General features: G+C 40.6%; 1 protein-coding gene across 9 annotated transcripts in view; it reads left to right on the forward strand.

Annotated features, from left to right (window-relative positions):
- LOC132818998 (UDP-N-acetylglucosamine transporter-like) overlaps positions 1–24,653 on the forward strand; it is a 64,861-nt gene that overhangs the window by 10,662 nt on the left and 29,546 nt on the right. For 4 of the 9 annotated variants that reach the window (XM_060830230.1, XM_060830227.1, XM_060830233.1 and 1 more), the window contains 4 exons: positions 13,852–13,904; positions 13,991–14,195; positions 16,967–17,121; positions 18,736–18,858. In XM_060830230.1, the coding sequence (XP_060686213.1) occupies positions 14,009–14,195; positions 16,967–17,121; positions 18,736–18,858 (465 nt within the window). In that variant the 5' untranslated portion in view covers positions 13,852–13,904; positions 13,991–14,008. Of the gene's footprint in view, positions 1–9,600; positions 9,829–10,112; positions 10,137–10,269; positions 10,294–13,851; positions 13,905–13,990; positions 14,196–16,966; positions 17,122–18,735; positions 18,859–24,653 lie in introns of those variants that run through there. The other 5 variants (XM_060830229.1, XM_060830232.1, XM_060830231.1 and 2 more) reach the window with 5 other exon arrangements.

The raw sequence follows: 24,653 nt of genomic DNA on the forward strand, positions 1-24,653 counted from the left end.
TTGGACTGAGATCGGAATATTTTCATTCAAAAGTTTGCAAATCTTTGGAATTCACCAAACGAGGGTTTCAGTGTTCCATCATTGAATATATTGAAGGTTGAGACAGACAGATTTGATCTTTTGAGAGTAGAAGGGTTGGGAACGGGCAGGAAGGTGGAGTTGAAGCCCAAGGTCAGTGGCAGAGCAGATACAACAGGCTGTAAATGTTGTTCCTATTTGTTATGTAACTTCATTCCCAAAAGCACTGGGTAGTTGTACCACGTGAACTGCAATGGTTCAAAAATCAAATTGGTAGTATCATTCTGAGAGCATTTAGGTAGGGAGTAAATTCTGGGTAAAATCAATTACTGCAGATGCTGGAAACCAGATTCTGGAGTAGAGTGGTGCTGGAAAAGCACAGCAGTTCAGGCAGCATCCAAGGAGCAGGAAAATCGACATTTCAGGCAAAAGCCCTTCATCAGGAATACAGGCCTGAAATGTCGATTTTCCTGCTCCTCGGATGCTGCCTGAACTGCTGTGCTTTTTCAGCACCACTCTACTCCAGAAGGGAGTAAATTCTGGCCTTGCCAGTGCCACTCATCCTGTGAACAAATTAATAAAACTGTTTATGGGGAGGGAAAACTGAGACTGATGGGAGAAGGGACTTATGTCTGGCTTTCAGGTGAATACTTAAGTCATTTATGTAGCTGATCCAAGTATTAAAACATCACAGATATAACATTTAAATGATGAAATTGCATTAAATGTGTGGGTTCACTCAACTAGTGAGTGAGGTTGGATATTTAAAAGTTTCTTTTCCTTTAAGTGAGTAACATAGACAACAAGATTGGAGACTGTGGTGAACGCTACTTTTTAAATAACAGACCTCTACAAATTGACTGTTTTTAATTGGTCTTAAAGTGTGTTAGACTCATTCAATCTAAGTGGCTTGTTCAAAGTGCAGAAAATCATCAAGAATATTTAATATTTTTCTTAATAAACATAAGTCATATTAGAATGAGGAAATATTTATTTTGGATGTGTATATTCAGCAATCAACAAGAGACATTAAAATGGTGATTAGAGGCTTTGCTTTGAAAATTGAGCAAATTTTTAAAAATAGTCCATTCTCAAGTTCATTGGTGTTCTCGCTCTCTGTCAGCAAGCATTTGAAATGAAGATGAGGAATGGGTCGGAAGATCAAACTAATTCAACAGCATCTGTCAATGATGGGTTGTGATATTAAAATGCAAGTGGGATGTGTGTGTGAGACCAGAGATGATCGCAATATGGCACATGTCAGAATGGAGGGCTGGGAAAGCACAGCCGGTCAGGCAGCATCCGAGGAGCACGAGAGTCGACTTTTCAAGCATAAGCTCTTCATCAGAAATGAGGGTGTGCCTCAAGGGGGCTGAGAGATCAATGGGAGGGGGTGGGCCTGGGGGGAACTTAGCTGGGAATGCGATAGTTAGATGAAGGTGGGAGTGAAGGTGATAGGGTGGAATGGATAGGTGAACAGGAAGATGGACAGATCAAGAGGGCGGTGCCAAGTTGGAAGGTTGGATCTGAGATAAGGTGAAGGGGAGGGAAAATGAGGAAACTGGTGAAATCCACATTGATCCTGTGTGATTGGAGGCTCCCAAGGCAAAGATAAAGTATGCTTCCTCCAAGCGTCAGGTGGTTAGTGTTTGACAGTAGAGGAGGCTGAGGACTTGCATGTCCTTGACGGAGTTTAGCCTTCACTGCTAAACTCTAGCCACCCGATACCTCGAGGAAGAATGCCTCATCTTCTACCTTGGGACTCTCCAACTACATAGGATCAATGTGGATTTCACCAGTTTCCTAATTTCCCCTCCCCCAGCTTATCCCAGATCCATCTCAGCACTGCCCTACGTGTCCAGCTTCCTTCCCACCTATTTGCTCCACCCTCCTCTTTGACCTATCACCTTCACCCCCACCTTCATCTACCAATCACATTCCTAGCTAACACCCCCACCCTACTCATGAGGGTCCCCCCCCTAATTTCTGATGAAGAGCTTATGGTCGAAACATCAATTCTCCTCCTCGGATGCTGCCTGACTGGCTGTGCTTTTCCTGCACCACACTCTTGAGTCTGATCTCCTGCATCTGCAGTTCTCAGTTTCTCCTAGTTGATTACAACATAGCACATGATTAGGAATGATCAAGGGAGTTGATTCAAAATATCTTATGTTCAGACCAAATGGAAAGCTGATGGCTGACTACTATTCCTCTGTGAATTAGCACACTTTCATATTGAATACCACAAAATCTGCACTTAAGGGTAACATGGACACAGTATATTCTGGATGAGGGTCTTCAATATGCTTCACCACTTCATATTGCACTGACCCATAACCTCAGAAGGGAAGATTAGCTGTCCCTCCGACATCAAACTCCATTCATTGCAGATTGTGTTGAGTTATTGAAAATTAATTCTGATAGGCCAAATTTAACCTCATAATAAAAATGAACTTGAAATCTTCCTAATTTTACACGGTAAAAATCTCAAAAGATGACTTGTTCTGCAGCTGATCAAAAGGTACCACTTGTAACCACTTTCCCACTGAAATGTTCAATTTACATTTTCCTTCCATTTGAACCAACTTTAATTATGTACAGTCTTATTCTGCGATATCATATCTTAGCCCATAATCCACACTTTAGAAGCTTATTGAAAATTAAGTGAAATTGCCTCAATCTTACTGTTCAACATTTTGTTTTTAGAGAAACTTTACCTCTATTTAATTTGAGCCTCTTTAATCTCAGCAACTAAGAATGGACAAAAATGGTCTCTAGTGATGTCTACTTTCTATGAGCAATATCTAAAAATGCTACCTGTATTTTTAACCATTTTAAAAATTTCATCCTGGGTTCTTTCCAGCAATCTCCATTGGAAATGTGCATATGTTTATTAAAGGAGACAATAAATAGAACTTGCTTGTGAGATGTATCACAGCTGAATTGACGGTTAACACTTGATTTGAGCTTTACATATGAATGATAACTATCTGAATGAAGTGATGAAAGGTAATTAGTGTCTATGGATTGAGAAAAAAATTAAGTCTTTTTCAACTATGCTAAAGTAAAAAATGAGGTCTGCAGATGCTGGAGATCACAGCTGCAAATGTGTTGCTGGTCAAAGCACAGCAGGTTAGGCAGCATCTCAGGAATAGAGAATTCGACGTTTCGAGCATCAGCCCTTCATTATGCTCGAAACGTCGAATTCTCAACTATGCTAAAAGAAACAAGAGCTATATGTTTTTGGATGACATTTCAATTCTAGTTCAAAATTTGAACTATAAATTAAATTAATTAGGTGATAACTCCTAATTCCTTTTTTTTTGTAAGAGTTTAGTGATTCCTGATTAAGTAGTCTTTCAAGGTAAAATAATGACCATTGCTTTTCTGTGGGGTTTACAAATGAATTTTGTGGTTTCCATTACCTAAAATGACCTATTTAAGGAAAATTTAAATTAAACTTTACAAAACATATCTGAAGCATCCCTTATTATATGGTCAGTTGCTGGCATGAAGAACATTATCTTAGCAAGATTGAGATAGATGGACAATACCGTAAAATTCTTTAAAAAAAATTAAAGTGAACTTTTACATTTGAAAGAAAATAGTGTACAAAATAATAAAAATGCTTAATTTTGTCTGTCTTGACATTACAAACCAAATAGTGTTTACAACAGTTAGAAGATGACTGTCAAAGTTAACAACCAGTTGAGTTATTCCTTAAAGCTTATCTTATGATAACATATTAATTTATATTAGCAAATATAAACTGACCTGAAAGTAGTATTGTTGGAACACCCTCATTGCATTTCTGAATAAAAACTTGCAGCTTACCTTTTTCAGTGGCTCCCACAAGTGACATAATTAGGCGTTCCAGTGCACAAACGGCAGAAAACTAGCCACCAGGATACATGAACATCAAGTAGCCACAAAACAACATGACCCACTCTCACTAGCATCCATACATACAGATGAGGAAGGACACCATTTCGATTGGGACAACACATCCATCCTAAAACAAGCCAAACAGAGACACAAGCACGAAAATTCCTAGAAGCATGGCATTCCAACCGGAACTCAACAAACACATTGACTTGGATCCCATTTACCACTCCCTGAGAAAAAGAACAGGAAATGACATCACAAACCCTACGAAACTGAACCATATAAATAGAAAGCAGGCTGATACACCATTGCTTCAGTCGGAGGCTCACTGAAGATGTTACCTAGTGTGGTGACGAAATGTCCGAAAATGAACCTTCCAGCTCAGCGAGCAAACTTATATCCAGAAACTCAACCTGAGCTGCAAACTTTCTCAAAATTCAATAGCTTAATGAAGGAAAGTTTTGTCTGCAGTTTTTGAAAGATCTCTGATCCAATGTGCAAGGATTATTATGAATAAAATTTCTATCTGATGGCTTTGGAAAAATATACATTATAGATAATTTTTGAGATTTCCCAATATACTTTTATATTATTGTTTCGATCTTCAGATCATTGATTCCTGCTTTGCTACAGTTGCAAAAGTACCAAGTATCTTCTCGTACCTTTTCTTCCCACTTTGTCTAGCATTTGACACTAGGACTGATTAGAAACAAGGTTTAAGGAAAATTTCCGATGCTGGGGCATTAAGAATAATAGTATATTTTCTTACTATGTGGTCAAATTGGCTTTTAAAGCAGTGGTGAAGGATCACATTTCAGACCTTTTACAATCACCATTGTTCTGTTTTACCGCAGCATTTGTCCGAACGTACTTTGAGAAACAAACTTGTAAGGAGATCTCAGCTATCTGTAAGAATAACAGGGTAGCTCTGGTCAGGGATTTTAACTTTCCAAACAAAGACTGGGACTACTATATTGTTAAGGGTTTAGATGGAGAGGGATTTGTTAAGGGTGTATACAAGACAATTTTATGATTCAGTATGTGGATGTACCTACGAGAGAAGGTGCAAAACTTGACTTACTCTTTGAAATAAGGCAGGGCAGGTGACTGAGGTGTCAATGGGGGAGCACTTTGGGGCCAACGACCATAATTCTATTAGATTTAAAATAATGATGGAAAAGGATAGATCAGATCTAAAAGTTGAAATTGTAAATTGGAGAAAGGCCAATTTTGATGGTATGAGGCAAGAACTTTTGAAAGCTGATTGGGGGCAGGTATTCGCCGGTAAAGGGACGGCTGGAAAATAGGAAGCCTTCAGAAATGAGATAACAAGAATCCAGAGAAAGTATATTCCTGTTAGGGAAGGCTGGTAGATATAGGGACTGTTGGATGACTAAAGAAATTGAGGGTTTGGTTAAGAAAACGAAGGAAGCATATGTAAGGTATAGACAGGATAGATCAAGTGAATCCTTAGAGTATAAAAGTAGTACGAGTATACTTAAGAGGGAAATCAGGAGGGCAAAATGGGGACATGAGATAGCTTTGGCAAATAAAATTAAGGAGAATCCAAAGGGTTTTTGCAAATACATTAAGGACAAAAGGGTAACTAGGGAGACCAGCACGGCGAACTTTGTGTGGAGCTGCAGAAAATGGGGTAGATACTAAATGAATATTTTGCATCAGTATTTACTGTGGAAAAGGATATGGAAGATATGGAATGTAGGGAAATAGATGGTGACATCTTGCAAAATGTCCATATTACAAAAAGGAAGTGCTGGATGTCTTAAAACGCGTAAAAGTGGATAAATCCCAGGGACCTAATCAGGACCTAATCAAAACACTGGGAAGCTAGAGAAGTGATTGCTGGGCCTCTTGCTGAGATATTTGTATCATCGATAGTCACACATGAGGTGCCAGAAGCCTGGAGGTTGTCTAACGTGGTGCCACTGTTTAAGAAGGGTGGTTAGGACAAGCCAGGGAACTATAGACCAGTGATCCTGATGTTGGTGGTGGGCAAGTTGTTGGAGGGAATCCTGAGGGACAGGATGTACATGTATTTGGAAAGGCAAGGACTGATTAGGGGTAGTCAACATGGTTTTGTGCATGGGAAATCATGTCTCGCAAACTCGATTGAGTTTTTTTGAAGAGGTAACAAAGAGGATTGATGAGGGCAGAGCAGTAGATGTGATCTATTTGGACTTCAGTAAGGTGTTCGACAAGGTTCCCCATGGGAGACTGATTAGCAAGGTTAGATCTCGTGGAATACAGGGAGAACTTGCCATTTGGATACAGAACTGGCTCAAAGGTAGAAAACAGAGATTGGTGGTGGAGGGTTGTTTTTCAGATTGGAGGCCTGTGACCAGTGGAGTGCCACAAGGATCGGTGCTGGGTCCTCTACTTTTTGTCATTTACATAAATGATTTGGATGCGAGCATAAGAGGTACAGTTAGTAAGTTTGCAGATGACACCAAAATTGGAGGTGTAGTGGACAGCAAAGAGGGTTACCTCAGATTACAACAGGATCTTGACCAAATGGGCCAATGGTCTGAAAAATGACAGATGGAGTTTAATTCAGATAAAGTAAATCTTAGCAGGACTTGTACATTTAATGGTCAGGTCCTAGGGAGTGTTACTGAACAAAGAGACCTTGGAGTGCATGTTCGTAGCTCCTTGAAAGTGGAGTCGCAGGTAGTTAGGAAAGTGAAGAAAGCGTTTGGTATGCTTTCCTTTATTGGTCAAGAGTATTGAGTATAGGGGTTGGGAGATCATGTTGCGGCTGTATAGGACATTGGTAAGGCCACTGTTGGAATATTGCGTACGATTCTGGTCTGCTTCCCATCGGAAAGATGTTGTGAAACTTGAAAGGATCTAGAAAAGATTTGCAAGGATGTTGCCAGGGTTGGAGGATTTGAGCTATAGGGAGAGGTTGAACAGACCGGGGCTGTTTTCCCTGGAGCATCGGAGGCTGAGGGGTGACCTTATAGAGGTTTATAAAATTATGAGGGGCATGGATAGAGTCAAGTGGCAAAGTTCTTTTTCTGGGATCAGGGAGTCCAGAACTAGAGGGCATAGGTTTAGGGTGAGAGGGGAAAGATATAAAAGAGACCAACGGGGCAACTTTTTCAGAGGGTGGTACGTGTATGGAATGAACTGCCAGAGGAAGTGTTGGGGGCTGGTACAATTGCAACATTTAAGAGGCATTCGGATGGGCGTATGAATAGGAAGGGTTTGGAGGGATATGGGCCAAGTGCTGGCAGGTGGGACTAGATTGGGTTGGGATATCTGGTCGGCATGGACGGACTGGACCGAAGGGTTTGTTTCCATGTTGTACATCTCAATGACTATAAGGCTGTAATAGAAAAGAACAGAGAACTAGTTATTTAGATACAAAATTCGCTAGAAGGTAGGAGACAGGGTGGTGATAATAGGGTTTTGGACTGGTGTGCTGCAGGGATTGGTGCTGGGTTTGCTGCTTTTTGTCATTTGTATAAATAATCTGGATATGAATATGGAAGGCGTAGTTAGTAAGTTTGCAGATGACACCAAAATTGGTGATGTCGTGGATAACTAAGAAGGTTACCTCAGTGCAATGGAACCTTGATCAGATACACCAAGGAGTGGCGGATAGAATTTAGATAAATATGAGGTGCTACGTTTTGGTCAGGCAAATCAGGACAGGACTTATACACTTGATGATAAGGTCCTGGGGAGTGTTGCCAAACAAAGGGACCTTGGTGTGCAGGTTCATAGTTCCTTGAAAGTGGAGTCAACGGTAGACAGGATGGTGAAGAAGGCATTTGGTATGCTTGCCTTTATTGGTCAGTGTGTTAAACATAGGAGTTGGGAAGTCCTGTTGCAACCATACAGGACATTGGTAGACCACCTTTGAAATAATGTAAGCAGTTATGGCCTTTCCTGGTCTCGGAAACTTGTTATTAAACTTTAAAAGGGTTCAGAAAAGATTTATAACAATTTTGCCTTAGTTGGAGGGTTTGAGCTGTAGGGAGAGGCTGGATAGACTGCTTTATTTTCTGTGGAGTGTCAGACTGAGGGGTGACGTTTATAGAGGTTGTTAAAATCATGAGTGGCATATATAGGGAGAATAGTCAAGGTCTTTTCCCCAGGGTAGGGGAGTCCAAAACTAGAGGGCATAAGTTTGAGGTGAGAGGGGCAAGATTTAAAAGGGACCTCAGGGGCTACTTTTTCAGTGTGTGGGGCATGTACGCGATGAGCTTCTAGAAGTAGTCGTGGAGGTTGGTACAATTACAACATTTAAAAGATGGGTATATGAATAGGAAGGGTTTAGAGAGATATGGGCCAAATGCTGGCAAATGCAGTAGATTAATTTGGCTATGTGATTGGCATGAACAAGTTGGACTGAAGGCTCTATTTCCATGCTGCATATTTCTATACTCTAAATTGATAGATTCTAGCAGTAATAAAATGTCATTTTTCCTTTATCATTTTTTTATCTACAAATAGTAACTGAATCCAAAGTAGTGTTCAAGGTCCCACTTACTCTTGTTATTTTTGCTTTGTCAGCCTTGAGAATTTCAGTAGACAATCAAACACTAGATTTTTCAAAGTTTTCCAATTCTTCATTCACCACAATACATATGCACAGGTTTCTGATAATGCCCACTGGGTAGCAAGAATATAGGGGGAAAAAAAATCAAGATTTACTCTACCTTCAGCAAAGGTGAAATTAAGTGGAATTTTCCACCACTATCCTGCCAAAGGTCATCCAATATAAACGGACCAGCACTCAAACAGGGAAACTTCAAGATTGATGCTACTGGCAATATTTTCCATGGACTAAATGGGGTAAAATGGCAAGTTTTGAAGAAAAGTTATATTGAACTCAAAACTCAGTTCCTCTTTCTACAGATGCTGCTAGACCTATTGAGTTTCTTCAGCATTTTTAGTTCCAATCTCAGTATTTGCAATAGCTTGCTCTCTTGAAGCAACAAATTTTAACTGATGAACATAGTACAACATTTGTGTTGTCTCCCTTTTGTGCAAAACGTTTTTGTTTGTTGCACCTTGTCATTTATGGCAGTTGGGATGGGCGAATACTACTTGGTGCCTTGCCTTCCAAGAATTTGCTTTTGTTCAGTCAGAAGAATGGCCGTGACATGCTATATGCATCGGGGATAGTCAGCGATTTTCTAATTGCTTGTTTTCTGTGATTCCGGGCGACAGAAAGGGGGGCGGGGTTGGATGATAGAGAGTCTATAAAATCTGTAGAGATTCATAAGCACTAAATCTCAACTGATGTTCCAATGTAATACTGAGGAAGTGCTATGCAATCGATCTCTGCAATGAGAAAGTAAAGCGAAGCTCCACTAACACCCTGAAGATGATTCCATGGTACCATTGATTAAAGAAGGGAAATCCTTCCTGCAACTCTTAGCAAAATTTATTCCCGAACCAGTGTCTGAGACTGTCCAGTGGCAACCACAATATCGTTATGGGGGAACTTGCAGTGAGCAAATTTGCTGTTTTCCCTGCTTCAAAACTAAAAATACTCCCACGCCTGTGAAACACAATGGGACACAATAAAATGCTTTAAGCATTGCTATATTATTAAATATAATTTCAAGTTGCTCAAACATCAGGATCTCTGTCACATTGTGTAGTGTGGTAGAGTGTGCCTTGCTAGGTCTGTGGTTTGGATCATTGCCAGTGGATGGGAGAGGGAGAGATGTTCTCGCGAGAAGAGATGAGCAGGCCGTCGCTATCGGAGGAGTAGCGGCCATTTCCCTGAGAGGACATTCAGGTGAGAGGAGGACAGCAGAGCCTACACTCCCATCATCTCCCAACGTCGCGACAACACACACTCTCTCTCGCTCAACAATGCGGACACCAAGCTAAACTCGAATGTGGCGGACTAAACTACACTCCCCATCGGCCATGGCGGCAGAGGTGAGCAGGCGCACTTGCATCTGTGCTGGAATTAATAATAATAACTAACTGCCGGTACTGTTTTGACAGACAGCCTCCAACTAAATGTAGAACACAGCTTATCAGGTACTCCCCTTTTTCTATTGCATGTCGCAATTAAGCTAAGCTCTCACTTATTAGCCGGAATTCAACAACTGTCAAGTCCTCTCTGTGGATGACTTTTGCCTCTGACTCACTAAGTTCCGGGTTCAAGCCCTCCTCCCGGTCTTGAGTAATAAGTCAAGGCTGATACTCCAGTATAGCACCGAGGGAGTGCTCCACTGTCGGAGGTGCTGTATTTTGGTTAAACTAAGATCCCCTACCCTTACCTCCCATCTACCCCTATCTCCTGCTGCTTTTACTCCGCTTTTCGTGGGAGCTTGCAGTGTACACAACTGATACCGCTATTATATTGGAACATAAGTTATAACTTAACATTGCAATTCTGTAAGTAGTTAATTGGCTGTGAAATGCGTTTGAGAAGTCCAGTGGTGGTTAAAAAATACTATATATTTTAAAGATTTTAATAATTACCAGGCCAAGAACAGAGATCTCAAATCATTTGTCATCTAATGAATGTCTGTCACACTGTAGGATCTGTTAGAAGCTCGGAGGGTAACAAAAAGTCTGCATCATAGAGAGAAACCAACCATTTCAAACTTGGCCAGGTTATAATGTACTTGGAAAACAAATGTTAAAGAATGAGGTTTAAAAATAGAGTCTGTAGGCTAAGGTGTTTCAAAGGCTATTTAGAGCTGTGTGGTAGTTTTATCTGAGGGCAAATACTAAGTATTGAAACTTCTGTAGCACCATACCTGATTTGAATATTTGTACATATAATTTATTTGCACATGTTTGTGTTTTGTATTCATTCTTTCTTTGGCTGTGGGTGTCCCTGGCTTGGCCAGCATTTCTTGCTGATACCTAATTGCTCTTGAAGGTGGTGATGAGCAATTGAAGGCAATTGAAATTGAGCAATATAATCACAGCCAAACTCTGGGTACTTCTGTGGTTGAAACATATGTAATCATTTTCCTGTGTTGAATCTAGACATTAGTTATGTTTTAAACATTGATGCAAAAACAACTGATTTTCTCTGGAAACAAAATTAGTAAGCTTCTTTATGCCTGTATTCTCATATTAATTCCTTCAAATCTATTCTTAAACAAATACTTAGCTGTATTCTCTTTGAGGGAGTTGATCTATATCACATAAAATTTACTTATAGACAATCCAGAGCACAGATCATTTGGCCTTAACTGGTTTAAAAAAAAGTATGGAATCAGTGAGGTCTGCAGATGCTGGAGATCAGAGTTGAGACTGTGTTGCTGGAAAAATACAGGTCAATCAGCATCCAAGAAGCAGGAAAATCAATGTTTCGGGCAGGAGCTCTTCATCAGGAATGAAGCTGGAACTCCCGGGGTGGAGAGATAAATGGGAAGGGGGTGTGGCTGGGGAGAAGGTAGCTGAGAGTGCAATAGATAGATGGAGGTGGGGGTAAAGGTGATAGGTTGGAGAGAAGCGTGGAGTGGATAGGTGGGGAGGAAGATTGACAGATTGGATAGGTCGTGAGGGTGGTGCTGAGCTGGTAGGTTGGACCTGGTGTAAATTGGGGGGGGGAGGGGAAATAAGGAAACTGGTGAAGTCCACATTGATGCCCTGGGATTGAAACGTGCCGAAGTGGAAGATAAGGCATTTTTCTTCCAGGCATCAGGTGGTGAGGGAGTGGCAATGGAGGAGTCCCAGGATCTGCACGTTCTCGGCAGAGAGGGAGGGAGGGTGGGTTGAAATGTTCAGCCACGGAGCGGTGGGGTTGGTTGGTGCGGGTATCCCAGAAATGTTCCCCAAGGTGTCCAGTCTCCCCAATGTAGAGAAGACTGCATCGGGAGCAACAGATACAATAAGAGACATGTGGAAGTGCAGGTGAAACTTTGATGGATGTGGAAGGCCCCTTTGGGACCTTGGATGAAGGTGAGGGGGGAGGTGTGGGTGCAGGTTTTGTAATTCTTGTGGTGGCAGGGGAAGGTGCCAGGAAGGGAGGTTGGGTCATTAGGGGAGCGTGGACCTGATCAAGTAGTCACGGAGGGAACGGTCTTTGAGGAAGGTAGAAAGAAGTCGGGAGAGAAATATATCCTTGGTGGTGGGGTCCTTTTCTAGGTGGCAGAAATATCGGTGGATGATGCAATGTATTTGGAGGTTGGTGGGGTGGAAGGTGAGGACGGGGTGTTCTGTTCTTGTTGCGGTTGGAGGGGTGGGATTCGAGGACAGAGGTGCAGGACATGGATGAGATGCATTGGAGGGCATCTCCAACCACGTGGGAGGGAGAATTTCGATCTTTAAAGAAGGAGGCCATCTGATGTGTTCTGTGGCGGAACTGTGTTTCCATTTGTAGGTGGTGGAAATGTAGGTGGATGATCCATTTGTAGGTGCGGTTTCCTCAAATAGGAAGTATGTTTAATTAACCTGTTTGGCATATTTGTTTTTTAGATTACTTAGTGTGGAAACAGGCCCTTCGGCCCTACAAGTCCACACCGACCTGCCGAAGCGCAACCCACGCATTCCCCTACATTTACCCCTTTTACCTAACACTACGGGCAATTTAGCATGGCCAATTCACCTGACCTGCACATCTTTGGACTGTGGGAGGAAACCGGAGCACCCGGAGGAAACCCACGCAGACACGGGGAGAATGTGGAAACTCCACACAGTCAGTCGCCTGAGGCGGGAATTGAACCCAGGTCTCTGGCGTTGTGAGGCAGCAGTGCTAACCACTGTGCCACCATGCCGCCCACTGTGACGTGTTGTGACGTACCTCTGGGGCACGTAGAACTTGAATGTAGAACTTCTGCCAAGAGAGAAGAAACACTATCACCACACGTCAACCTTCCAAGCTTAATTTGTCAATGTTGTCGTTTCATTTCTTCAGAAACCTTTTCCCATTCCTCTTAATCATATCCTTTTATTCCTTTCTTTCACGCTGGCTTACTTCAGTGCCTCTTAAATGCAACCTTTAATTGAAAACCTATTCCAAATATCCATCAGTGGATGTGGGAGGAAAATTGAAGGTGGCAATCTTAAATGAGTGATCCTTGCTCTGATCAATGGTTAGACTATGTTCCTGCTTTCCTTGGCTACATCAAAAGGAGTATGAAAGAAAGGGAAAATACTTTCCATAATACAAAGAAAGTCAAATTAAATATGAATTAGCTTCAAATTTATTTAATTTTAGGAAATAATATTAAAATCTGTTTGATTTTGTTTTCTGCATCTAATAATTGAAGGCAACACAATGTGGTATAACTTGCTCAAAATCTTGAGTCTTAAAATTAGGCCAAATAATATGCTTGGTAGCCCAATAAAGAGGGATGTGAAATTAGAGGAGCAAAAACAACCTGAAAAATGCTGCACAGAAACAAAAATGTATTTCTTCCATTTAATCAGAGCTGAAAAGCTACAGAGATTTCTTCTAGAGGGAAAATTCAGAGCACCAAAGAGGGGTTGACCTAGGCATAGTGGCTGACGTGTCATCAAGTGATTGTAACTAAGGTATAATATATGTGTGAGAGGAATTGAGCATAGCATGCCATGCTACAAAAAACAGTAGCCAAGCAAGAGGCTGAAGAACACAGCAAGCCAAGCAGCATTAAAAGGTGAAGAAGTCGACATTTCAGGTGTAATCCTTCTTCAGGAACAGCAGACTGATAGTTTGACTAGAAAATAAGACTCTGCAAGGAGTACAACAAACCATTAGAATGGAGTGGTTGGTTTTTGGTACCCATGGGAAAATAAGTCAATCATAACGTAATTCCAACAGCACTGATTTATTTCTTTTCGAAGATGCATAAATGTATGACTTAAAAGTAAATGGGAGCTGTAAAGCCATATCCCAAACCGTATCATTCTGTTGTCTCTGACACTAAAGTTGATGTTTAAAGATGGAATATAGTAGGCACAATTGACTTGTATTTCTTTATAACAAGATGCTTCTCCTTCTCCCTCCTTTAGCTCCCATCCATGTTGTGACATCTAGCACTGATGTCTGTGGGAATTTTAGAAAGGTTAGTTTTTATGTATTCAAGATAAAACTTGAAACTAAAACTGCTCTTATGATATGAATTAGTGCCAATCTTTAACTTTTTTCCAGGTAAATAACAGTGGAAATATGTTGCTCAATTTGAAATACATTTCACTGGGAGTTCTAGTATTTCAGACTACCAGCCTTGTGCTGACTATGCGTTATTCACGTACTTTCAAGGAAGAAGGACCTCGTTACCTAGCATCAACAGCTGTTGTAATTGCAGAGATGATGAAGATTGCAGCATGCCTTTTAATAGTCTATAAGGATTCTGGTATGTTCACAATTCTAAAACATATTCTTTCTGACTTAAAAGTGTAGCAATTTCTTGCAATTTTTAATATATAAAATAAAACAATGTATGGATTGCCCTGTTGAAAGTATCTTTTTAAAAAATTGTCTTGTCAACTATTCCAATATACTGATATTTGGAGGTCAGATCAAAATGAATAGAAACAAAGTCCTGTATGAATCATAAATGCAGAACTGCCGAACGCTTTAGCTGAACCTGTTTGTGTACATTTCAAAGTCCTCCTTGGCTACGCCCTGGACTTGCATAACTATTTCACCTATTCAACCATTGAATAAATTGAAGAAGAACTATTGTCATTTTATTAATGATTCAGTAACATAAATTTGCAGGTAACAAAAGAACAAAGGAATCAGTTAGGCTTATTTATTCAAATACACATGATCGTTCTAACACTGGAATCAGTAACAGTTTTTAAAATAGAGATGGATAAATATTTGGCAAAAATAAATGTCTGGCAAAGTGGTATAGGACATAGAAATATGGAAAGATTGGCAAAACAGAACAGTCATTCAGCCCATTGTTCTGTGCAGGCTGTGAAAGAGTTATCCAGCCTAGTCCCATCTTCCAGTTCTTGCTCAATACTCCTATTATTACCTGTGTATATCCAAGTGTTGTTCTTTTATTGGATTGAAGAGTTTCTACCACTCCCACCTTTTTGAGGCAGTTCCACCCACTCTTTGGAGGAAAGATTACTCTCAGTTCCTCCCATCCCAGTTCTACCAGTTATGATAAAGCTATGGTCTCTCTGCTTAAGGAAATAGGTCATTATAACCTTCTGTCGAGGTCTTTCATAATTTTATACACCTTGAATCTCCTCTCTGTTCCAAAGAAAGCCTAGGCATATCTGATGTTTTCTTATGGCCAAACGTCTTCATTCCTTATAAATATCTTCTGTATTCTCACTTGTCCAATTCCATTCTCCCTATAATGCAATGATACCATAGCTACAGTTTAACAAGTATACAATACGTACATAAGCTCCCTGTACTCCCTGTTTGTGTACTGGCTGCGGTACAGGATTTAGAAAGACATTCCCACACGCCACCTTGACTATTTTATCTATCTCTCCTGGTTCTTTTCAGAGATCTGTGAAAATGTATTCCAAGTTTCCTCAGTTCCTCTGCACTTCCCAGAGTTCCACCATTTATTGTTTATTTCCTTGTCTTGTTTGTCTTCCCCAAATATGTTACGTCAAATTTGTCCAAGTTGAATTCTGTTTGCCATTTTTCTGCTGACATGACCAGTCCATTGACACCTTCCCATAGCCCTGAATATTTTTCATTAGTATTAATAAAGATAATAAAAGTTAAATTAATAATTCTATGACTTAGCAGCCACAGATGTAATAGGTCAAATTACCTATAATCATGGAAAATTATGTGACCAATGCTTGGAATCCTGTAGGAGTTTAAATGTTTCGGCTTACTTCTGTCAGTTTACAAATACTAAATCTGCCTGTGCTGATGTCAGTTGGAAAAACATATACAAACCATTATTGCAACTTGTTTTTGTATGAATTACTAAAAAAGTGCAATGCGAAACTTGCCCTAATTACTATTAAAGTTTAGATAACTATTTTCTTTTATCATCAATACTATTTCAAGATTACTTTTCAGAATTGAATTGTTTTGTATGTATTTAGTAATTTAGTAAATTTCTGTTTTAAAACTGACCAGTAAAGTGCTGCTTTTTGTCATTTATGTAAACAATTTGGATGTGAATATAGGATGTACGGTTAGTAAGTTTGCAGCTGGCACCAAAATTGTAATGGACAGCGAAGAAGGTTACCTCAGAGTACAATGAAATCTTGATCAGATGGGTAAATGGGCTGCGGAGTGGCAGATAAGTTCAATTTAGATAAATATGAGTTGCTGCATTTTGGAAAGGCAAATCAGAACAAGACAAATACACTTAATAGTACGGTCATGGGGAGTGTTGCTGAACACACCTTGGAGTGCAGGTTTATAGTTCCTTGAAAGTGGAGTCGTAGGTAGATAGGATAGTGAAGAAAGGGTTTGGTATGTTTTATTATATTGTTCAGAGCATTGCGTATAGGAGTTAGGTCATGTTGCGGCTGAAAAGGACATTGGTTAGGCCACTTTTGGAATACTGTAGTCGATTCTGATTTCCCTGCTATAGGAAGGATGTTAAACTTGAAAGCTCTCAGAAAAGATTTACAAGGATGTTGCTAGGGTTGGAGGGTTGAACTATAGGGAGAGGCTGAATAGGCTGTAGCTATATTCCTTGGAGCATCTGAGGCTAAGGAATGACCTTACATAAAATCATAACAGGCATGGACAGGGAAAATAGACTAGGTATTTTCCATGGGGTGGGGGATGTCCAAAACTAGAGGGCATAGGTTTAAGGTGAGAGGGGGAAGGTTTAAAGGAGCCTAAGGGACAACTTTTTCACACAAAGGGTGGTGTGTGTATGGAATGAGCAACTAGAGGAAATGGTGGAGGCTGGTACAATTACAACATTTAAAAGTCATCTAGATGGATATATGAATAGGAAAGGGATATGGGCCAAGTGCTGGCAAATGGGACTAGATTTATTTAGGATAACTGGCCAGCATAGACAAGTTGGACTGAAGGGTCTGTTTCTATGCTATGCATCTGTATGACAGTATGTTTTAAAACATGTTGTAATCCTTCAAGTAATTAAAGATGTCAACATGAGCGCTTTGTTAGCCAAAGTCTATTTATGCTATTTTCACATTCTTTTCCTTTCAGCTTACAGTTTTAAAGCACTAAATAGAGTATTACAAGATGAAATTATTAACAAACCAATGGATACACTAAAACTTGCCATTCCTTCTGGAATTTATACACTTCAGAATAATCTCCTTTATGTTGCATTGTCCAATTTAGATGCAGCAACATACCAGGTAAAATATTCATCTCTCTCTAGCTTTTTTTCTACACCCCCAATCCAAATATTCTTTCTCCATTTCTGATTTATTTCTGCATGCATATCTTGTCTGGGAATAAAGTTTTTTGGAGAATTTCACATTATTAAGCTATTAGCAGTATTTTAAGACCTGACTTAGTTTTGTTTTATCAGATAACTTCTGAAACTTTCCACATGAAGTATTTAACAACAAAACCTTGCTTAAACAGAACCATTAACATTGTGAAATGTAACAATTCTTCACAGAAACATTATTAATCAAAACTTGACACTGAGCTGCAGAAGATGATATTGGCCTAAGTGAAGAGTTAATATTGAAGGAATGTCAAAGAGGAGAGTGTGATGGAGAAGCAGAGAATTTTGAAGCAAGTTCCAAAGATTAGGTCCTGGGTAGCTGAAGTTACAACTGAGTGGCGGAGCTTTTCCAGCATTTGTTTCTGTTTCACAATTAGTGGAGTGCAGAGAATTTAGATTTGGAGGAGAGTATGCAGATTTGAAGCAGTGAGCCCATGGTGATATTTGAAATTAAAGATGTGGATTCTAAAATTAAGACACTGCCAGAAACCCAAAGTTTTTTTTTCTTGTAGCATTAATGTTTCTGAGAAATGATGAGATTGATTCTGACATTTGCAACTTTAAATTGCGGAAAACCCCTGACTGAGAAGGAACATAATCCAGGTATTTATCAAAATGATAGACACGGGTAACGAGAATGAAGAACTTGAACATCTGAGCACACAAAGAAAATCTCAAATTGTACCAAAGTTTAATGGAGGTTGTAGTCGATTACTGGAATAGTTTATCCAATAATCAAATGTTTGGTGCAGCTTCATTTAACATTGCAGTGAAAGCATGATACTATCAGGGAATGAGATTGAGTGTTTTAAAGATGGTTAACTGACTGGAATGACTACCTTATGCAGCTTAGAATAAATGCAGTTGCCATTTTCATCAATCGTCCATTTCTTGTGGTTGGTTGGTTTGAAATTGAGATGTCAGTGTTGATGTGAGTTTGCTGATGGCTTGTAAGCCCTAAATTAACCCTGTAGGCTCAACCAGCTTTCAACTGACAGAGGTTGTGGCAGAGTGTTGGCTTGAGCAGCTATCCTCTCTTTCTGTCTCTGTTGCTATTGTCTGTCTGGCTACTGCTGTTAATTGAAAGGTCTTGAGAAAATTCATTTTGGTTGTGATTGGGCATTTTCTTCCATACGTTAATGTTAAGAGAGCAGATCTTTGTGGAGGCTTTAAAGTTGTCTTTGAAACCTTTCCGTTTGCTCTTCTTTGTCTGGTCTCCCGAGCTTGGCTTTCTGTAGAGCATCAGTTGTCTTGTGTCAAGTGTTCCAATGACATGTCATGTCTATCACGGTGGATGTGAAACTACATAGCTTCAACTCTACCCTAACATTTAATGCTATCCTAAATTTTGGAGATATTTGTGCTTTGGTAAATTGAGGTAATTGTGTGGTCAAGGAACTGTGAAAATATAAAACTATGGAAATCAACTGGCCAGGTTTGAATAAGCATAGGTTGAATTTCTAAATATTGTTAAATCAATTATTTGTAGCTTTAATAAAGCTTCCGTCTTATGCAGGTTACTTACCAGCTAAAGGTTCTTACTACAGCTTTCTTTTCTGTGACGATGCTTGGTAAAAACCTCGGTGTTTATCAATGGCTTTCCCTGTTAATATTAATGGCAGGAGTCACACTTGTTCAGGTATGTGTGTGAGCATTTCTCATTCTTACAATATTGTTCAGTTTTTCTGATAGGTTTATAATTCATTCTAAAATTTGAATTCAGAAGCTTATATATTTGGCATTGTAGGCTTCAATGGCTTTGAGTGATACCAGCATTTAAAGTTTTGTAATTTACATGTTTAAGTTTTGAATTTTAGTCCCTGCAGCATGATTATTAAATGTATGGCTGTGTTTCTTGGAAAGCACACCGAGTTTCAAGCTTTCTCCTATTTGTGTGTCATGCGTTTTTAGCTGGCAGAGTTGGCTAAACCACTTGCTGCGTTCTCTAAGACATTCCAGCTCTTTTTCCTTCTCTTGAGTAAATTTAGGATGAAAAAAGTGTGGTATAATATTTTTGACTTTGTTCTGGTGATATGTGCTCATTACAGTATGATTTCATTCAAGATATCTTTCCAGAAAGAGAAGGGATTATGTGTAATACAGTGCAAGTATGGGCAGGTGGGGCAGAACTGATTTGGAATGGAGATGTGCTTATTTGGCTTTTGCTTTCACATTTTTTTTTTTATTCGTTGGTTTATTTAAAAAGCTATGTCTTAGAATATAATGGAAGCAGAATTTTATCAGACGTCCAACAAAAAAAATTATGTATTAAATTGTGTGAAAATTTGGAAAAGTGTTAGTGTTGGGGAGTTTCATATAGGGTTTCCCTCCGTGAGTCCTAGCAACTTTCCCATGCAATTTTATGCTCCTCATTTCATGAAGGATTCATCAGGCCTCCATGGCACTGCTCTCGTGCTGTCTTGCGCTCAACAGCGGCAAAGTGCTCATTGGTGCCATATCTTCTGGCATTGCTGCCATGTGCACCATATTTTAAATCCCAGCTTCACATCATTTCAAATACTGCAATACAGGAGCTGCTCTTCACCGTTCATGTATCTTGAATTCCAAAGGAGATTGTGACAGTGGCAAATTGGCATCCCAGTTTAGGACATGGTGTTCCTGATAGACGTGTCAGCAGAGGAGGTGGAGAGGAGGCCCATCTTCTTTTTTTCCCCCCCAGACCACCCGAGCAGACCACTTGGACAAGAATCTGCCAGCCTGAACCAAATTTGCTACCTAGGTCATTCTGTTTCCATAGTCCTAAGAAATAGCTGGCAGTGCAGGAGGAAGGTAAAAGAGTAAGTACCACTATCTTTTCTCTACTGTCTCATACGGAGTTAAAAATCACACAACACCAAGTTGTCATAGTCGAATAGGTTTAATTGGAAGCACATTCGCTTTCGGAGCGCTGCTCCACCTGATGAATGAGCGGCGCTCCAAAAGCTAGTGTGCTTCCATTTAAACCTGTTGGACTATTACCTGGCAGTGTGTGATTTTTAACTTTGTTCATCCCAGTCCAACACCAGCATCTCCATATCATGTCTTGTACTGACTGTAACCTAGCCATTGCAGACACCTCCTTTCACAGCTCATAGTCTACCATTGTCACTATTGCACGAATCTTCCCTCGATTGCTCTAATGCACCCTTTCCCACCTACTAAATCAAAAAGCTTCTACATCATCCTGTTTTCTGTCTTTCTACTCCAACTGGCACACCTCACTACCATACCTTCATCTGCATCCATACCAACAGCAGTGCCAACTTTTGTCTTGCTTAATCTCTCCCTTTGTCTCACTGCAGGAGTTAATGACCCATTTTGTTGCTGAGCAGATGGCAAATGATCGTCTCATCACCAGCATTCCCTCTAATTTTGTTTCTCTTTCTGAAGTCTTTGTGTAGCACTGATGATTGGCAGTAGCTGGCCTAGGAAGGAATGCTGATACTAAGATCAGTTGGTCTCTGTTGGAGACCAGGCAGCTGCTGAGCCCCAGAGAAGGGAAAGTCCCCTAGTATTGCCCATTGATAACTTTATTAAAATGCATCACAGAGATAGGAGAAACAAATAGGTTTGTCAGAGATGTTCTGCAAAGGTTGGACAAATTCAACATGCTGTCTGTACTGCGCTGGCTCTAATATGCATGCATCTGGCTATCTCCATGGACAGGTAGATAGCTGCTGTGGAAACCCAAGTCCAGCAGAACACTCAATGGCTGCCGGGAATGTGCACAGATTTGCTAACCTATAGAAGTTAGTGTTAGCATCAATGGTAAGGTAGCAGGGAGATGAGGGACTTTCATCTCGCTGCAGGTGCCCCTTCCTCTTGAGATAAAGTGGTGCCGGTAGGCACCCAGTTGAAGGAAGAACCACATATAGATTTTGAGAAGTCTACTCTCTGGGCACTTCTGATGTGCCAGGCGCCTCCACCTCCAACCTGCCTGTAACCCTCAAACCTGTGGAATTTCAAGCTGAGGAGGCTGAATCTGCATCTGGCCAGGACACATTCAGTATGTTTGGGTTCTTTATTTACAAACCCTGCCAGGGCAGACCTCTCAACTTCAAGGTCAACAGGATCTCTCCAACCTAATTGCAGACCCTGAGACTGCAACCAGATCTAATCGTAGAATCCCTATAGTGTGGGAGCAAGCCCATCAAGTTGATACCGCCCTTCGGAAGAATATCCCACTACTTTATCCCTATATTCCTGCATTTCCCATGGCTAATCGACCTAGTCTGCACCTTTTCTAGATGCTATGGGCAATTTAGGCAGATTGGCCATGCTAACTTGCACATCTTTGGACAGTGGGAAGAAACTAGAGCACCCAGAGGAAAGGGAAAAGAAAAGCCTCGGATGGCATCTAGGTAGCATGGGTGACATTCTATTTATAATGTAGTATCACATTGGTAGATTTATTGGCACTTTACATCATTGTCTATCTGAACAGCTGTCATTTTAGCTGGTGATACAAGAATAGTGCTACCCTCCCTTAGTGTCATCTATGTTAGAACCCTGACTGAAGGAGTGCTACTCTTTCTCAAACAGGAATCATGGCATTACATGTCATTGAATGTAGGAGCATCTGATGTTGTGAAACTTTCAAATAGTTGTCAATGTTAGCTTTTATTGCATAATTGAAACAACATAGAAAAATTAGAACCTGTGTTTGCATTTCCGATTACTAAGGGGCTGCTTTTCTTTCTATCATCAACAAATTTACAGTCAATGATAACTTCGAACTCTGTTTTGTTGGAAACTGGTTTCAATTCAGTGTTGTCTGGCGTTTTGCACCAAATGTTGCTGTGCTCTCACCTGGTGAATGTAATGTTCCTGCAGTCAATATCCTCATCTTTTTCTGAGAAAGGCTGCTGCCACTCTGCCAGTTGTATGGTTTCCCATACATCCTTTTTTTCTGCTCCAGTTGTCCAGAGCACACCATGCAAGGACTTGGTGGTGCAAATCACCACAGACTAGTTAAAGTATCAGATCTTTCTCATGAGAAGGCCTGTTATTTGCCCCACACTGGCCCATGAGAAAGAATGGGCTGTGTTGCATCTATCCTTGACATAACTTAAAATTTGTGTTAGAGTAGTTGGCCAAATGGACCCTTTTCCTATTAATGAAGTCAGTCTCTTAGTGATAAGGCACCTCAATGCAATGTGTGTACAGTTTAAGCACACTACACCTGTTCCCACAACTGACAGTTTTGTTCCTGTGTGCCAACACGTTATCTTTAGCATCTCACTCATTTAGTGGAAATGATATTGACGATGAATGACTTCTAGGCTTCCTGTATCTCTTCCACACCCTTCTGCAAATTCTTAATTTGGAGGTTGTTCAGCAGCCATTGAATGTTGCAGCTGTTTGTGGGTTGAAGCACTTGGTTGGAAAGCTTTTGTGAATTGTAAACTACTATTGATATGGTAAAGGTTGCCTCTGATTACTTCTACTTCAGAGATTATTAGGATTAATTTATAATGATGAATATCGTGGTCATGATTACTTCTGCTCAGGATTTATAATCTGCATTTTGGTTGATACTTGAGGCACACGTGCAGAATTTTGAGATTGCAAATGTCATAGGGATGTACAGCATGGAAACAGACCATTCGGTCCAACCTGTCCATGCCGAACAGATATCCCAACCCAATCTAGTCCCACTTGCCAGCACCTGGCCCATATCCCTTCAAACCCTTCCTATTCATATACTCATCCAAATGCCTCTTAAATGTTGCAATTGTACCAGCCTCCACCACTTCCTCTGGCAACTCATTCCATACACATACCACCCTCTGCGTGAAAACTTTGCCCCTTAGGTCTCTTTTATATTTTTCCCCTCTCACCTTAAACCTATGCCCTCTATTTCTGGACTCCCTGACCCCAGGGAAAAGACTTTGCCTATTTATCTTATCCATGCCCCTCATAATTTTGTAAACCACTAAACAGGTCACCGCTCAGCCTCCGATGCTCCATGGAAAACAGCCTCAACCTGTTCAGCCTGTCCCTATAGCTCAAATACTCCAACCCTGGCAACATCCTTGTAAATCTTTTCTGAACCCTTTCAAGTTTCATAACATCTTTCCGATAGGAAGGAGACCAGAATTGGAAGCAATATTCCAACAGTGGCCTTACCAATGTCCTGTACAGCCACAACATGACCTCCCAACTCCTGTACTCAATACTCTGACCAATAAAGGAAAACCTACCAAACGCCGCCTTCACTATCCTATCTACCTGTGACTCCACTTTCAAGGAGCTATGAACCTGCACTCCAAGGTCTCTTTGTTCAGCAACACTCCCTAGGACCTTACCATTAAGTGTATATGTCCTGCTAAGATTTGCTTTCCCAAAATACAGAACCTCGCATTTATCTAAATTAAACTCCATCTGCCACTTCTCAGCCCATTGGCCCATCTGGTCCAGATCCTGTTGTAATCTGAGGTAACCCTCTTCGCTGTCCACTACACCTCCAATTTTGGTGTCATCTGCAAACTTACTAACTTACCTCTTATGCTCGCATCCAAATCATTTATGTAAATTACAAAAAATAGAGGACTCAGCACCGATCCTTGTGGCAGTCCACTGGTAATGGCCTCCAGTCTGAAAAACAACCCTCCACCACCACCACCCTGTGTCTTCTACTTTTGAGCCAGTTCTATATCCAAATGGCCTTTGTGTTCTCCCTGTATTCCATGAGATCTAACCTTGCTAATCAGTCTCCCATGAGGAATCTTGTCAAACGCCTTACTGATGTCTATATAGATCACATCTACTGCTCTGCCCTCATCAATCTTCTTTGTTACTTCATCAAAAAACTCAATCAAGTTTGTGAGACATGCTTTCCCACGCACAAAGCCATGCTGACTATCCCTAATCAGTCCTTGCCTTTCCAAATACATGTACATCCTGTCCCTCAGGATTCCCTCCAACACCTTGCCAACCTCCAGTCTTCCGGCACCTCACCTGTGACTATCAATGATACAAATATCTCAGCAAAAGGCCCAGCAAAACTTCTCTAGCTTCCCACAGAGTTCTCGGGTGCACCTGATCAGGGCCTGGGGATTTATCCACCTTTTAACTGTTTCAAGACATCCAGCACTTCCTCCCCTGTAATCTGGACATTTTGCAAGATATCACCATCTATTTCCCTACAATCTATGTCTTCCATATCCTTTTCCACAGTAAATACTGATGCAAAATATTCATTTAGTATCTCCCCCATTTTCTGTGACTCCACAGAAAGTTCTTTAATTAGGCAATCATAGCTTCAAATTAATGTAATTGTGTCTTAAAGGGCCCCATGCTGTACACAAGTAGAGCCTGCTTACAAAAGTCACATTACTGTGCCTACTCTTGGTATGCTAGCAGCCATTTTCATGGTTATTGTACATTTGAGTTGAATAGAGATGGAAGACAACACAGCTAACACTCCAGGTA

The sequence above is a fragment of the Hemiscyllium ocellatum genome, chromosome 9 (assembly GCF_020745735.1).
Source record: "Hemiscyllium ocellatum isolate sHemOce1 chromosome 9, sHemOce1.pat.X.cur, whole genome shotgun sequence".
Lineage (NCBI taxonomy): Eukaryota > Metazoa > Chordata > Chondrichthyes > Orectolobiformes > Hemiscylliidae > Hemiscyllium > Hemiscyllium ocellatum.